The 15363-nt window shown below is 40.0% G+C and overlaps 1 protein-coding gene across 1 annotated transcript in view; it reads left to right on the plus strand.

The window, feature by feature from the left end:
- Positions 1-1668: 1668 nt before the first annotated feature.
- The window catches only part of KREMEN1 (kringle containing transmembrane protein 1), a 41415-nt gene continuing 27720 nt past the window's right edge, over positions 1669-15363 (plus strand). The window contains exons 1-2 of the mRNA XM_062590101.1: positions 1669-1747; positions 12148-12310. Coding sequence (XP_062446085.1) covers positions 1669-1747; positions 12148-12310 — 242 coding nt within the window. The remainder of the gene's footprint in view (positions 1748-12147; positions 12311-15363) is intronic.

Consider the following 15363-nt stretch of genomic DNA (forward strand, 5'->3'; position numbering starts at 1 on the left):
TGTATGTTAATTTGAGAACACAACTAGCTTCTATGAATCAGAATTATCTAGCTTAGCCTATTGGAAGCGAAGCAGTGGTAAAAACAGACATTCCCTCTCAAGCTGCTCCTTCTGGTCAGTCTTTTAACACTCCCACCTTCCCATTCCATAGCTGATGTACACAGACACACACACACATTCAGTGGGCACAAAATCATCTCACAGAGCTCTTGTGCAACCACAGGTCAGGTTCCAGCAACTTTTGTGTGAACCAAGTAAGTGAACATACATAAACATAATATGTTAGAGGAGGAGGAATTCAAGCGTTTACTGTAAAAAAAAAAAAAAAAAAAAAAAAGAAAGAAAGAAAAAGGCTTAACACCAAACTAACAGAACTGCTTTTTCTTTTCCTTTTTTTTTCAATATTTCATTAGCTTAAAAATTTCCCATTTGCTCAAGCTGAAAGCAAGAACAATGAGATACAATAAACTGGTACTAAAATTTACATGTAAAGCCGATGCTGACATGTAATCCCTTTTCTGCATTATATGTAATTCATAATAGCCAAAAGAAATTTTAGCATGTTTTTCACCTCAACAATCAACTTTGCCACTACAGGTAATGACAGGTTTCTGCATGCTAAAAGCAAGATATATCATAGCACCTATTTATACAACAATTAAAGCCTGTAAACTTTTAGATGTTTGAATTTCCAACTTCACTGTACAGCAAAGGTATAAAGATGCTGAAAGGACAAGAACATTTGCTCTGTTCCTGTCACTGACAAAGGAAGTGTAATGTTCTGTAAGTTGATTTTGCTGTTGTGGTTTGGCTTTTATATATATATATGTGTGTGTGTGTGTGTGTGTGTGTGTGTGTATTTAAACAAAGAAGCACTGTCATTGACAAAAATGCTCACGGGTCAGCTATAAAACCTTTGTAGAAATTGACAGTGGCTTTATAATGTACCACCTTGACAAAGAACCAGTTTCAGTGTTTGCACTGTGCCTCCCACAAAAAAAACCCAAGCCTATCTATCTGCTTTTGCAGTCACCGTACTGATAGTAACCCTGATAGTGTTGCCCCCGAGGGATCCACAGGCTTGTGGGGGGGGGGGGGGGGGCTACGTGCGTGCCTGCGTGTGTCTGCGTGTCTCGGTGTCTCGCCCGTGTCTGTCCACGTCTGTGTGTCCGTACCTGCGTGTGCCCGAAGTTTGTGGCGGTTTTGATAGCTAGGTTTGGTTTTGTTTCCTTAACGCAAAGAAAGATGTGCTGAATCTGCTTGCTGCCGTGTACTGGCAGACGCAGACCCGCGGGAACCGGCCCGGCGGCGGCGAGAGCAGCCCCCGTGCCCGCGGCGGGACGGCGGACAGGGCGTCGGGGGCCAGGCGGCAGGTCAGTGGCCGGCCGCAGCGGAGCCCCCCCCGGTTGCTGCCCGGCCTCTGCCGCGGGCGGGCAGGGAAAGGGCTCCGTGGAGCCCAGACCCGTCATTGTCACACGCAAAGGCAGCAGTCCCGCGGCCCGGCGCTGCAGCAGGTTGGGGTGTTGGTTTTGATGCTTTCCTGTCACATGGCTGGTAATAGGATCCCTCATCTGCCACTCGGCAGCTCGCCGGGGCGCAGTTACGGGACGCGCCGCAGGGCCTCCGCTGCCCGCACGCCGCGCTCGCCCGGGCGCCGCCGCCGCCGCCATGGAACAGCCCGCGCTCGCCGCCGCCCTGGCCGTGGCGGGGCTGGCGCTGAGCTGCTGCCGCGAGCTGCTGCTCTCCGGTGAGTGACGCCGGGCGCGGAGCGGGGCGCGGAGCGGGGCAGCGCCGCGCAGCGCCGCGCAGCCTCCCGCCGGGGCTCTGCCGCCCGACGGCGCCCGCGGGAGCCCGCGGCGAGGCCCTTCCCGCCGGCCGGGCAGCGCGCAGCTGCTGCTGCCAGCGCAGAGCGGCACGGTGGGGTTTGTGCGCTGCTTGGAGCGTGCGGCTGTTCGCAGATCTCCTGGCACTCGCTTAGTATGGAGTTTGGAAAGCGTGTGGAAAGATGAGGTAAAAGGAAGAAGGGCGATGCGCTTCTCTGTCAGGCTGGTTCTGTAGTCAGGTCTGCAGCAGGGGCATCTGCAGGGAGAGGGGAGTGGGTCCACTTAATTACTGGGACAAGAAGAAACCAGGTGGCAGCAGGGCAGGATGGGGACTGCAGAGCCGGTGCTGAGGAGAGGGCCAGCTTGCCCCTCTGCAGCAGGCCATCCTGGCTCCCTGCAGTGCACCAACTCCTCAAATGTGCAGGTGCTCACTCAGCCAGCCAGACCGGGAAGCCTGAAGCTTCACTACCTGTTAGTGAGCTGTTCTGTGTTTTTTCTCTTCCAATTTCTCTGCACACTTTTGTCCTCCTGTCAGTTACTGATGATTTCAAGCACCACAGTTCTCTGCTGGTGAGCACTGGTCTTCTCACCATCTGTATCAGCTGTTCCAGATGGTCCCACTCCCACAGCCATCAGATACTGGTCCTGCTGGATACATATTGCATACTCTAATCCTTAAATCATTATTTTTAGCAAATTAAGGGATATATTTACTCATTAAATGAACACATAATTTGCCATGATTACTTTACCATGAATAGAGATTTGTTAATCTTCAGTTTTTTTGGCACCGCATTTTAGTTTGCTTGCAGCTATAAAGCAGTGAAATGCCAGCTTTTAGTTTTTGTAGATGCACTTAATTAGATTTGGAGATGATTAACATCATAAATTTTCTTGGGAAAAAAAGTTCTTTGCCAGAGAGAGAGTTCTCAAAAGGCAAACTTTACAACTACTCAGAAGGAACTTCAGTTATCTGAAGTGAGTAAAACATAGGAACACTTTTGGATATGCACATAGGCAACCAGAGAGAGACATATCTAGACCTTAACCAAGGGTCCTTCGTTTGTGTTCCTGTCCAGCCCTGTTAGTTGCCCAGGGTAGATACCCCTTCCTTAAGCAAGTGGAAGAGTGACTGCTTTTAAATTTCCTGAGCAGGACTGAGGACAGAGCACAGTCCTTGTATCACCCTGTTCCCCCCAAGAGGCTGTATGAGAGTTGGTGGAGGAGATCCTTGTGAGAATGCTTGTTTCATTGGCCATGGAGAAGATTCTGATATATGCACCTGCACTTCCATCCTCTAGCCAGCTTCTGACTGCTGCTACTAAAGAGGGCTGAGGTGCCTGAGAACAAGCAGCTATTGTCAAAAAAAAACAAAGTGGGTGGATGGCTGGCAAAGGAGAACAGTCAAAGCACAGCTCCTGCTATCTAGCTCCTGCTGAAGGACCTGAAAACAGGGCAATCCTACTCTTGAACAAGGACCTGCAATTTATAGGGCACGTACAAAATCTGCAGAGAGTTCTTCATATGCAAAAACCATGCCTCAAACTCTTCTTCCTCGACCTTAGTCCCACAAGACTGGAACAGGATGAGCTGGGTCAAGAAGCCCTCAAAGCACAGTGCATCTTTCAGAATTCTGAAATGATACATGTTAATTTCTGTGGCAAGGTGGTTTGCCAGATGTTGTGTTTTCAGTGTTTGGTCTTTTTTCTTTATTGAATACAAGTTTTCATAATGTTGTAAAAATTGTGGTCTGAAAATGCAACGCCATCATTTCCCAAGTTGAGAGAGAAACTTTGACTTCTGGATTTGCCTGACAAAAAATTATTTGAATAAGCCACAGAGTGAGCTGACGATCATTTTTGCACTTAGTGCTCTGCTATATGTTTTGCAGAAAAGTAAAGATGCAGTCTTTACTTTCTAAAGTCACCAGTCGTAACACATTTCACAAGTGAATATGAAATTAAAGATGGGTGAATAGATTGCCTGAGATTAACGGACATTTTGATGCGTTTAATATTGCAAAGTCAGAGAAATTGAAATGACTTCCTCTGATCATGTCAATGAATAAACATGTTTTTTTACAGGTTCAGTGTAATACTTTCTCACTTGCAGTTTCTGTCTTTATAGAGGTCACTTAGTTTGCCTACCAGGAACATAAAAGGTTATCACACATTATTATTATCCTTTCTCTGTTGTCTTCCCATTCAGTAATACTGGATCGCCATTGCTTGTTTTCCTTCCCAAATGAATCTTAAGCCACTACTTCAGCCCTTTCTGACAAAGCTTGCGTTGCTCTTGTCATCCTTTTCTGCTTATGTCTTGCTAAGACAGCGAGGCAGCTGGATATGCCTTGATATGCCTTGAGCAGTTGTCATGGAAATGTTTCTAACCAGACAGCTAGAAAAGGAAATAGTCACCCAGACACTTCAGTATCTCGTGTTTGTATGTGCACGGAGTGTAATTCAAAAGCTGGAGTTACATGAATGAATTTGAGCAGGTTGGCACGAGTGGAGTAGAGGGAGGCAGGAGCTGCAGTGCAGCCAGCTGCTCAGTTTGCATTCTCTGCCATACTGCAGTGTAATAGCTGTGCCCACTCCCTCAGTCCACGCAGTGGCCCAGGCCCATCCTGGTAACATTTCCAAAGGGATTCAGTCTACTATACTTGACAATGCAACAACAGCTTTAAAACTTCTCAGAGAAAACAAACTGCTGTATTAAGGAACAGAAATTCCTCTGGGGCCCACATCATGCATTCTTACTTGCAGAGATAAAGAATCACAAATTAAACCTATTTATCATTTTGTGTCTGAAGACTAGCCAGCAACTGCGAAGCAGTGGCTAATACACTGTGTTTGTACTGTATGAATAAAAAGGCAGCATTTAAAAACCACATATTTTTAAACATTAAAAAATAATGGTAACTGTTCAGCTCATATCTCATTTGTCTGCTTCCAACACGTTCCAGAATCAGTCTGGCCCAGTCAGATGGTGTTTCTTGCTTTTTCTTTTTTTAAGCAAAAAATGATGAAAATCTGTTTAAAGGCAAGTAAACAGACTTACCCAATGATAGCCAACTCACATATATAACCATTCATGAACTGAGACATATGTGGCAGGGAGCAAAAACACAGAATTGCAAATGTCCATCTAGCCCCCTGGCTCATCTTTACTGGACAGGCAAATGCTTAAGTGGTGGTATGAAGACGTGTCAGGTGGATATGTGCTGAGCCTGCTCTCTGGGACCAATGCTAAAAAAACTGCTGGTTGGTGCTGAGCCACAAAAATGATTGTATCAGAGGATTTTAAAAGATTATGTATATGTGAGTGTTTGTGTATACAGAGAGTGAGAGAGATTTTTTTTTTTTTTCTCCTACAACTATATCCAAAATGCCCCTACACTGCAAAGGAGAAATCATCAGCTAACCTGGCGACTCTATATCATCAGACCAGGTTTTTATTGGGTGAATTTCCCAATGAGGAGACTTTTTTTTTTTTTTTTTTTGGTAGCAATTTGAAAATCATATATTTAAACAGAGATCATTCTTCCCTGATTTTTTTCTGTAGTTTGTATCAGCAGTCATAGTTTTCTACTCATACAGTGTATACACCCAAGTGTGATAGTTTTGATAAGGACTTTTGTTACATTGGTAGCATTTGGAATAGTAAAATAGTGAAATATAAAAATACTACACTGATTTTCAATTAGGAAAATCTAAAATAGCCATATACTTCCCAAAAGCATGTATTTTTGCATTATAAAATAATATGCAAATGAACTTTTGGTTCCATCAGTAAAACTGCATCTTCAAAGAAAACCATTCTACTGCTAAAATATTTTTTAATAATGACCACAGAAGCCATATTTGGCTCTTTGATCTCCTGAAGCATCTTCTGCTTTTAATCAGTGTTCCCACATAAAGAACTGTGGCAACCTATGATAATAAAATCCCTATTCACATGTCTATAGGGAAACAAAAAAGTTCTCATCTGACAAAGGTAATTTGCTGTTAGCCTCTTCCATCCGTGGGCCCCTGCCTCTTACTGCTGGGGTATCTTGGCATCAGTTAAGTGGTTTCTGTCCCTCCCTCTGTGCATTACTCTCTCATTGAAGTGTTTCTGCTGTCTAATTATACCCTTTCAATCAAATTAGAGACTGCAGCATCTGGTTAGTGCCTGTAACTGTTGCCATCTGCACCTAGATAGAGTGCTTTCATTTAAGGAGGAGTGCTCAAATTGCAGACTCAAGCAAGAGCTTTGAAAACAGTTTAGGTAGAATGGCAATGACTTGAAACTTTCCTTAAAGCACAATGCAAGTATGTGCATGAAGCAAGTGACACCTAGGCATTATCAGATCAAGCATCTTTGGTTCCATATTTTTAATTCTGGTCAAGCATTTCTCTGACTCTTCTGAAAGACTTCAAGAAAAACAAGTGACACCTGAGCAGGTAGTTATACTGGGTAAATTATAAGAGTCTATATCTCTTGTCCCAGCCTTGCAGAGCATTTAATGTTCTGGATATCACATCACTGTAATGAAACCTACAGTGTAAATGGCAGCCGCTTTCATTCTCCTCACATTATCTTTTAATCTTCAGAGTCTGAAAAGAAAACCTTGCTTCTTGTCTGGCTGTGGCTTGCAGAATAATTTCTGGTCCACTGTTATCAATTTGAGTCTCTCTGGCAGCAAGCCAGAGCTCCAGGTAACTTTCCAAACTTAAAGCAAACAAATGAATCAAGTAACATTATATTTTTGGTGAAATGGTTGAATGAATTTGTCATTTTGAATTTTCTAATCACCTCCTTCAAAAGCTACGTATACAGCCCAAACTGAGCACTCTAAGATGTCATTTAAACCACTTGGAAATTTCCATCTCTTTGGTCTGCAATTTGCAATGTTGCTAAATACAGGTCTTTGAGAAAAGATGGGCTTTGAAGAATGTTTAAAAGATATGTAACATCTTATACTTGTTAGCCAGAAAGGGAAGAATGTTTGAGAGGTAGAGAGCTAGAGGTTTTTTTTCTCTCTCTCTTTTTCTTTTTTAATTGTATAAAAAGGGCTGCAAATCAAATTCATTTGTTTGCATTACTTCCATCTGGGGTAAGTAGGTATCATAAAAGTAGAGTTTCTCAGGCAAGTAGGTCTCTCACCACTGAGGATACTACAGATTAATACCATAACTGGAACACCATCTTAGCAAATCATTGGCAGCCAATACAGATGCTGACAGTTTAGTGTTTTATGATCAGTAGTGCATACAGTGTGGCTATTATTCTGCACTACCTTAATTTTCCAAATGATCTTGAAGTGGCACCCATGTGGAGCGCAGGCATCCATGCAGTTTCGAAGTAACAAAGGCATAAATGATCACTGTAAGGTCTCCACATCGAAGAAGAAATCAAGGCACATGGAAAAAGTTCGTATTACAGCTGCTGTTTGATCTTCCAAATGTCAGTCTGGCTCTAATGAAACTAATTGCGAACCTGTATTCCACACGGAGCATTCACGGTGGACAGCTATCACCAGGCTCCCTTCTCGCTTTTTCTTACTAGCAGTTGCCACTCAATATATACATACCAAGTCTCAGTAATTGTTAAAAAAAAGACAGTTTTTTTTTTGGCGTATCTGTGGTATCTGATGTATTGAAATCAAAACAACCTGGATAATACACTGCAGCCCATATTTTCACACTGGCTCTTAAACATTATCCTGAACAGAACCTGTTGGTCTTTCTGGCTTTTCATGAATAAAACCACTGCAGAGATTTTTATCTCCGATTAATTCTATTTACAGACATCTCCATGGAACAGTAGGAGCAGCAGGGTCATGAGGCAGTTAACAGAGTGACATCATCACACACACTTTTATTTTACTCATTGGTTTGACACAAACCTCTACTTCAGACTGTCTGAAACCCAGCTGACTAAGATCTTAGAAACATGAGGAGCCCAGAAACCTCAAAAATTGATTGGATATGGTTTTCTCCATGACCTTTCCTTCTAGGGAGCTGTGAGCAGTAACTCCCACAATGTACATGGTCTTTTCTTGCTGTCTACAACATCCAGAGAAGACTAAGCTACATATTGCATAAATTTTGTCAAAGTATGCCATAGCCTTCCAGTACTTAAAAGAATATGGTTTGCTGAAATTCAAGTAGTATGTATGTTGGAAACATAGTATGAAAATATTAACCAACATAACAACAGCAGTTGGATCCAGGGGTGACTGAACAGTAAAGAAGGTTGCTGGTTTTTTGTTTTCTGTTTTCTCTCCTCCCTCCCCCGCTTCTCCTACATGATAATAATCTAGCAAGGAAAAAACAGGTGACTGGAGTAAGCCTGAGAGTTTTACCCATTCCATTCAATCTACCCTCTTCTGACTGTTATATCCAGATGAGCTCCCCGGCTTAGCTTTGTGCAGACAAACCAGGCTGGTATTTTAAGCACATCTTTTCACAGAAACATTGTAGCAGAGGGACAGAAAAAGATTTTTTTTTTAAAAAATAGTATTGAGGTCTTGATTTTTTTTTTTGAATATCAATATTTGCTTGAAAAATTTGCACTCATGCTACAGCAAAATTATGATTATTCATTTCAAAAAATGAAAATTTCCTAGCAACTTCTCTTTAATAAATATTTATATAACTTGATAACAGCTATTAGATCCCATAATTTAAAAATAGTTTTAATTTCAGTATTGCTGGACTAATCAATGGTTTTACATGATATGCTACTCCCTTCCCCTTCCACATCTAGATGCTAGCAAAGCCAAAGGCCCTTCACTGTGAAGCAACTAGTACATTTTCCCAAATCTCCTGGCAGTGCAAAAAAAAAAACCTAAAGGAGACAGTGTTACAGCTACCTATTGTCTAGAGAACAGTACATTATAGCTAAAAGAAATGATGACAGTTCTGCCCCTTCTTCCCTTGTGACAGGACATGCATTAATTACTACTGCAATGAAACTTGAAGCAAACCTATTCAAAGAGTGAGAAAAGGAAAAGCTGAAGATCAAAATGCAAGGCAGTCGCTACTGGAAGTTAAAACATGAGCCAGTCTTAGCAGAGCCTAAAATGGGCTCACATTAACTTCAGTTTAAGGTGTGTGTGCCAGATTACAGTCAGGTATTGTAACATTCCTCAAATTTCTGAGTGGATGTTAGTGAATATTGCTTATAGTTTAAAAGTGAAAAGAAAACAAAGTAATAGCACTACCCAGAAGTAGACATCTTTTCTGGCTATGCATATCACTCCTCACAACAACTTTTTGTACCATGCATTATTTTATTTATCCTATTTTACCATGTCAAATGCATCAGATTTTTTTTTTCATAGAGAAGCTTTGATATTAACTGCAAAGCAAGAGTACAAAAGAAGATGCCAACACTGTGGTGACGTAAAAGGCCTCAGGAGTTTATGCAAAATTCTGTCGTGGCCTGAATATGAGAAACACACATTTGTATTGCATTTTCAAGTAAATATGCATTACTTATCTGCATGGGTGATAGCTAGGAAACCTAAATGTTTTGAGTTTGTATGGTTCTACACTGAAAGTGTCATGTCCCTATGGAAGATATTTGCTTCTATCTCACTACAAGCAAATGAAAAATTATTTTGTACAGTATTGTTAAAGAATTGCATTGCACAGTGCTAGCTGTAGTAGGTAAAGGTTTAAATGAAAGAAACTGCTCTGTAATTGAAGCTGAAATAAACAACTGGACATGTTACTTCACAGACTCTTGGCTAACACCTAACAGCAAGCTCAGAAGTTTGGAAAATGTATGTTACACAAGTGAACTATTAAAATTCATAATCCCTTGGTAAAAAATTGTTTCTTTATTTTATGCTCAGAAAGATGCTCACTGTGACCCAAGAAAACAGATCTTGTGAAATAGACTGGTATGCTTCACCTCAGTATAAGGACTACTTGGCTGAATAAGTGAGAAATAAAATATGTTGAACTGAACATATATATATATATATATATATTCTATTCAGATAAATGTGTTGCAATTCATCACCTGTGAACCTAAAATATGGAGAGAGTCACAGGCAATAGGCCTGAAAAGGGCCTGAAGAATTCTCTCTTCCATCCCTACACCCAAAGGCAGAATCAGTCTTACATATGCTCCTTCCAGCTCTTTTTTTTTTCCCATAATTTCCTGTGAAGAATCTTCTGCGATGATTATTTAACAGCCTCCAGGTCATGAGAATTTTTGCTGAGATCTAACATAAGTGTACCTGGCTTAGTATATTATTTTTATTCTATATGAACTACACATGGAAAATGGTTTAGTTCTCTTAGCAACTGTGTTTTAACAAGTCTGCCATCAAATTCTTCCCTAGACTTTGCAACTCCAATTTATCCAAGATTTCTCTAGAAATTACATTTCTTAGGCACTGGTCATTTCTGTTTTGGTTTTTTTTTTCCTCAGGATTTTCTTGACATAATCTGCTTTTTTTTTGTGGAGCACAGTATCTAAAATTGCCAGGATGAATAAAGTGGAAAAAGAAGTAATTGGTTCAGTTGTCATGTTTAGTATATGTGTGTGTGCATGTGTGCGCACATGCATGTAACCATTTGGTTGAGCCACGTTCACATTTGTGATCCATGGTAATCCCTAAACCTTTGTTTTTAGAGCTACTGTCCAGTCAGCCTATGCCCATCTTGTATTTTTAAAGGTTTTTTTTTTTTTTTTTTTTTTTTGTCTTCATATGCTAGCTGCACACTTAAGTGTATAGATGAAACCACAGGCACCCACCATTTGTGCTTTTGAGGATAATATAAGATTAACGAAGGCATTGTCGTTTCTTTATTCTAGAGATTGTGCAGTAGGTAACAGTATGTGTTACTACTCCTAATCAACCTTTGTTTTGCAATAAATCAGAAAGTTCTTAGGTAAATTAGAGTAAGGAGGAGTTTTGACTTGCAGCTTATTTCTGCTATAATACTCTGCTTTTATCTGCTTAAATTCCGCTTATATTGTTGATGGTAGTGCCCATTAATGACTGTGCAGACACTTTTTCTATGTGCATTCAGCAGTAATGTTTAAAAGAAATTCTAACCTGCCTAGATAGGAAAATGCATAGTGACAATGAGCATGCACACACACAACAATCAGTTTTTATTTGGCATGTATGCTACTGTGAATTAGTCATACCATTATAATCACAAAATTTTGGTATTTGTGGGCCCAGATGAAGTTGATTTCAAAGATGTGTTTTTTAATAATAAATCTTTCCTTCTTCCACAGTATTTTGGGATACAAAAAAAAAAAAAAAAAAAAAAAAAAAAAGGTGTACTTGTTAATACTGGGATAAAGCTTTTGGTTTTTGTTTTTTGTTTTTTTTTGTTTTTTTCCCCCTCCTCCTCCTCTCTTTCCCATCATAATAATTACTATTCCCCACACTATAATTACTATTTCTGGAAGATAAGACACCCAAACAAAAAATTGTTTTGCACTTTTTAAAAATGGTAAAAACATGCATGCATATGAATATTTTTTTGATCAGAAAAATGGCCTTAATAAGAGACAGCAAAACCAGGTAGCATGAAAAATAGGCTAGCGTATTTCATGACTAGAGAAATCACAAAGTCTACTTTAATTTCTGATTTACTGAATATTGGGAATTTAGGGAAGCCAACATAAACAGGAGAAAGTATAAGAATAAGGCAGAAAAATACTGACTTGTAAGCTTTAATTTGACAAAATAAAAGCTTTAATGGTAATTCACAGTACCACGAGTATGTATTCTATATAAGGAAATCTCTGTGTAAAGCAGTTCAGGCCAGATTTTTTTAAAAAATCTCTTATATACATAAGTATTTTTCTAAATCATGATATAAAGGTTTGTCAGATCCATGCCTACAAAATCTCTTACTTTATAAAGTACTGAAGATCACAAATGTAGTTACACTAGCATGAAAATTCAGTGATGTGCTGATAAATGGTGGGATGATAACATCACCTAATCCTGGTTTTAGAAATTTTGCAATGTGCGGGTTCAGCCTAACTGGTACAACATAGAGAAAAGAGTACAAAATGTAATTTGCTCATTCAGGAAATGTATTTTAATTTATTAATCATTCTTCAGACTTAACTGATAACCATCTTATACAATGTTTAGTGAAAATAATGACATCAGTAATCTCTTCAAGAGATGTTTGACTCTGAGAGAACATCTGAATCCCAGAAAGCATTTTAGTGAAAGGAAACTAGACTCTTGGGGGGTGGGCGAGTGTGGGGGGCCAACCAAACACCAAACCTAGATACATTTTCTCTCTCTCTCTCTCTTTCTTTCTCTCTTTCCATTTCCATTTCTTCCCAGAATGTTATACAGCAAATGGGGCTGACTATCGTGGCACTCAGAACCAGACCGCCCAGTATGCAGGGAAACCTTGTCTTTTTTGGAATGAGACCTTTGAGCATCCTTATAATACTTTGAAATATCCCAATGGGGAGGGAGGGCTTGGAGAGCATAACTACTGCAGGTAAGGAATGTCTCGTTGCTATTAACATTGCCTATATACCCAGTGTTACTTTAAACAGTTCACACAAAATTGGGGAACTTCTTCCCATAATACAGTAAAGAATGTCAGAGACATGGATGCTGAACAGGCAATTGTTTTAGCCTGTAATCAGTACCCTGGATCTTTGGTTCAACACACAAGCACCATTAGTAAAGTAACTTTGCTCAATCCAGATCTGATCCAAAGTGGGTATCATGTAACCAATCTATAATCTGTCATAACAGAGCAAGATTAGACATTGCTTAAATAAAAAGGGGAGAATAATAAATAAATAAATAAATAAATAAAAAGCCACGCTGCTTCAACTCAGAAGCAAAAAGCACTACTAGATGTCTGCAGAAGCATCTGGACCATTAGAGTTTTCAACCTCACACAGAAGCCTGGTTCTGTTATACACTGTGTTTCAGAGCTTTGTTTTGTGAAAGTTATATAGACACTAACAATTCTCAGTGAATACCAGTTGTCCAATGACTTAGAGTTATTGTTAGATTTCAGAAGCCCAAGGGTCAGTGGTTACAATGCCAGCTCAAGTCATGGCATATCTGCTTTCATTTCCTTGACTATTAGGGACTTCCTCCATAACTATGGGCAGTTACTCAGAATAGAAACCTAAACAAGGAGTTTAGAAGAATTTAGAGGTCAAAGAGAGATCTGCAACGCTGAAAAGCCCAGGTTAAATGCCATCTACCTAAGTTAAACTCTGCAGGCTCTCTAGCATTCAGTCTTGACATTCCTGCAGTATCTTACTTTCTGATGTTGTGCATGCCCAGAAAGCATTTCTGCCTTTGGCCAACTGAGTTTTTGCTCATACTTGTACTTGCCATGGTGGTAGGTGAGGAAGAACATGGTATGTTCTTTAAACAGTGATAATCGTCTACTCATGTAGGCTGTATATGAAGTCCAGTGGTGTTTCTTACTCTCTGGGTAATCAGGACAGAACTGCTTAAATCAAGAGATTAAGAATCAAAGCATTTACCTGAGGCGAGGCAAGAAAAGCTCTAGGGTCTGTTTCATGAGCAGGTTCAAATCATTCCTCCATTCTACTGGGAGATGCCGTATTGAGCAGGGTATAGGCTTTTCTGGGGCTACAGCCTATACACTTGCTACCTTCATGTTGAAGTTATTTCATTGTAAGTGATGTAAATCAAGTTGTACAAGATGAAATGAATATGCAGGAGTTCAGCCTAATTGCTGTGTCATAGACGTAAGGGTCCTGGTTCTCAGTTGAAGAGCTTCCCTATATTTCATCAGAATTAGTCTTTCAAGAAAATATGGCAGAGACAGAACCAGTCAGTTAGCAGACAACAGCTAACACTGACCTCTGTTTTCAGCTATAGAAGGGGAAAGCATCATTATCAAGTTCTGGATTGACTTTCCTTTGAAACACTTTAGTATCTTACCAGAACAAACAAACAAACAAACAAACAAAACACACACACACACACACACACACACACACACACACACACACACACACACACACACACACACAAAAAAAAAAAAAAAAAAAAAAAAAAAAAAAAAACCCATTTACTTAAAAGAGAAACTCCATAAAGTTGGGCATTCTTTTTTGAAAGTGTCCTGGAAATCAGCTAAACCTATCAAGCTGTCTAGTCTCAGATCAGTGTCTGAGCACAGGAAGGATTGCTTTCACCAGAAACATTTAACATCATCCTTACAGCCCTCCTGCCTCAGCCCAACAAGACCAAAAGCCTAACAGTCCTCATGACACGTAGAGAGATATGTCTCGGCTATAGAAAGGCTAGAGGCCACTGAACAAGCTGTGGCATGAATACCAGCATCAAGAAAGTAATTTTGATTGCTGCTGTGTGGCAATATCCCAGGCAGACAAGCTACAGGATCTTAATTTTGGCAGTAGTCTCTAGCTAATACGTAGGCTAGTACAAGGAAAACACGTGCTGTGAACCTGTCAAAGATCGTGTAAGAGACAGAATGTGCGGAACAAACTGGATGCTAATAATCCCGGTTTTCAAGTAATCCTTATTAGAGTCTCATTTTAGCAAGGGAGAATTTGATAAGTGGTACATGGAGCAAAAAAGCCTATAATCTGGTATGTAATTCTGAGAATGACTGCATTGTCAAATGCAATTTTTAATCTCATTCTGCTAGGTTAATTTCCTTCTTCAAAGTGGGATTTGCTTGGAGGGTTGGCTGTTTCCCTCTTTTTATTGTATCAGATATCACTTGGCTCAGGCATAGTCTCACATGTGCATGGAAGGATGATCCAAAGTGATGGGTACTTTTTGAGTTCACATTCTGTTGAAACATTGTTTTGAAAGTCACTGTTTTAGGAGTGTCACAGTGTGTCTAAGGCTTGTGAGTCAGAATACCACTGTTTTAACTCTTCCTCTGCCAATCACTTCCTGTTTGATAATGGACAAGATCTCCCCTTCTCAGTGGCAACATATATCTTATAAGGCTTCAGACATAATACTTTGCTTTGAGGCTCAGTTTTAGGGACAATATTTGAATAATCTAATTCTATACTTCATAGCAATAGTCAGAAGGATGCCATCTCTCCACAGCTGTCCCTTACTTGGAATACTTTGTTTTCTGCAAAACAACTTGTTAAGATGGAAACGCCTTAAAATATTCTGCTAAACCTCATTTCAGCGATGACAAAACTCTGCAGATAGAAGATTTCAGAGATTTTGAAACACACTCAATTGTTTTCCAACTGTGTGCCCTTTTGAGCTCTATGGAAAAGACTTCTAATGATGTTAATCACATTTCTCTTGCAATTTCCTTGCATTTTAAGACATTTATATTTGGAATATCATTACCATGATTTAATTACTGACATCAGGTTTCTCTCAGGCAGGTGTAAAAGCAAAATTTCCTGCAATTGTGAAAGTGAGAAAAACTGTGTTATTTCTGGTACAGGCTCCCCCCGTAACTACCGATGAATATCTTTCATCAGCTGTTTTTGTATTTCTGTCTTCTTTAGCTACTGGAACCTCTGACGTTACGTATAAATTCTCAGTACACTGCTC

Source organism: Rhea pennata, chromosome 17 (genome assembly GCF_028389875.1).
Source record: "Rhea pennata isolate bPtePen1 chromosome 17, bPtePen1.pri, whole genome shotgun sequence".
NCBI classification, from domain to species: domain Eukaryota; kingdom Metazoa; phylum Chordata; class Aves; order Rheiformes; family Rheidae; genus Rhea; species Rhea pennata.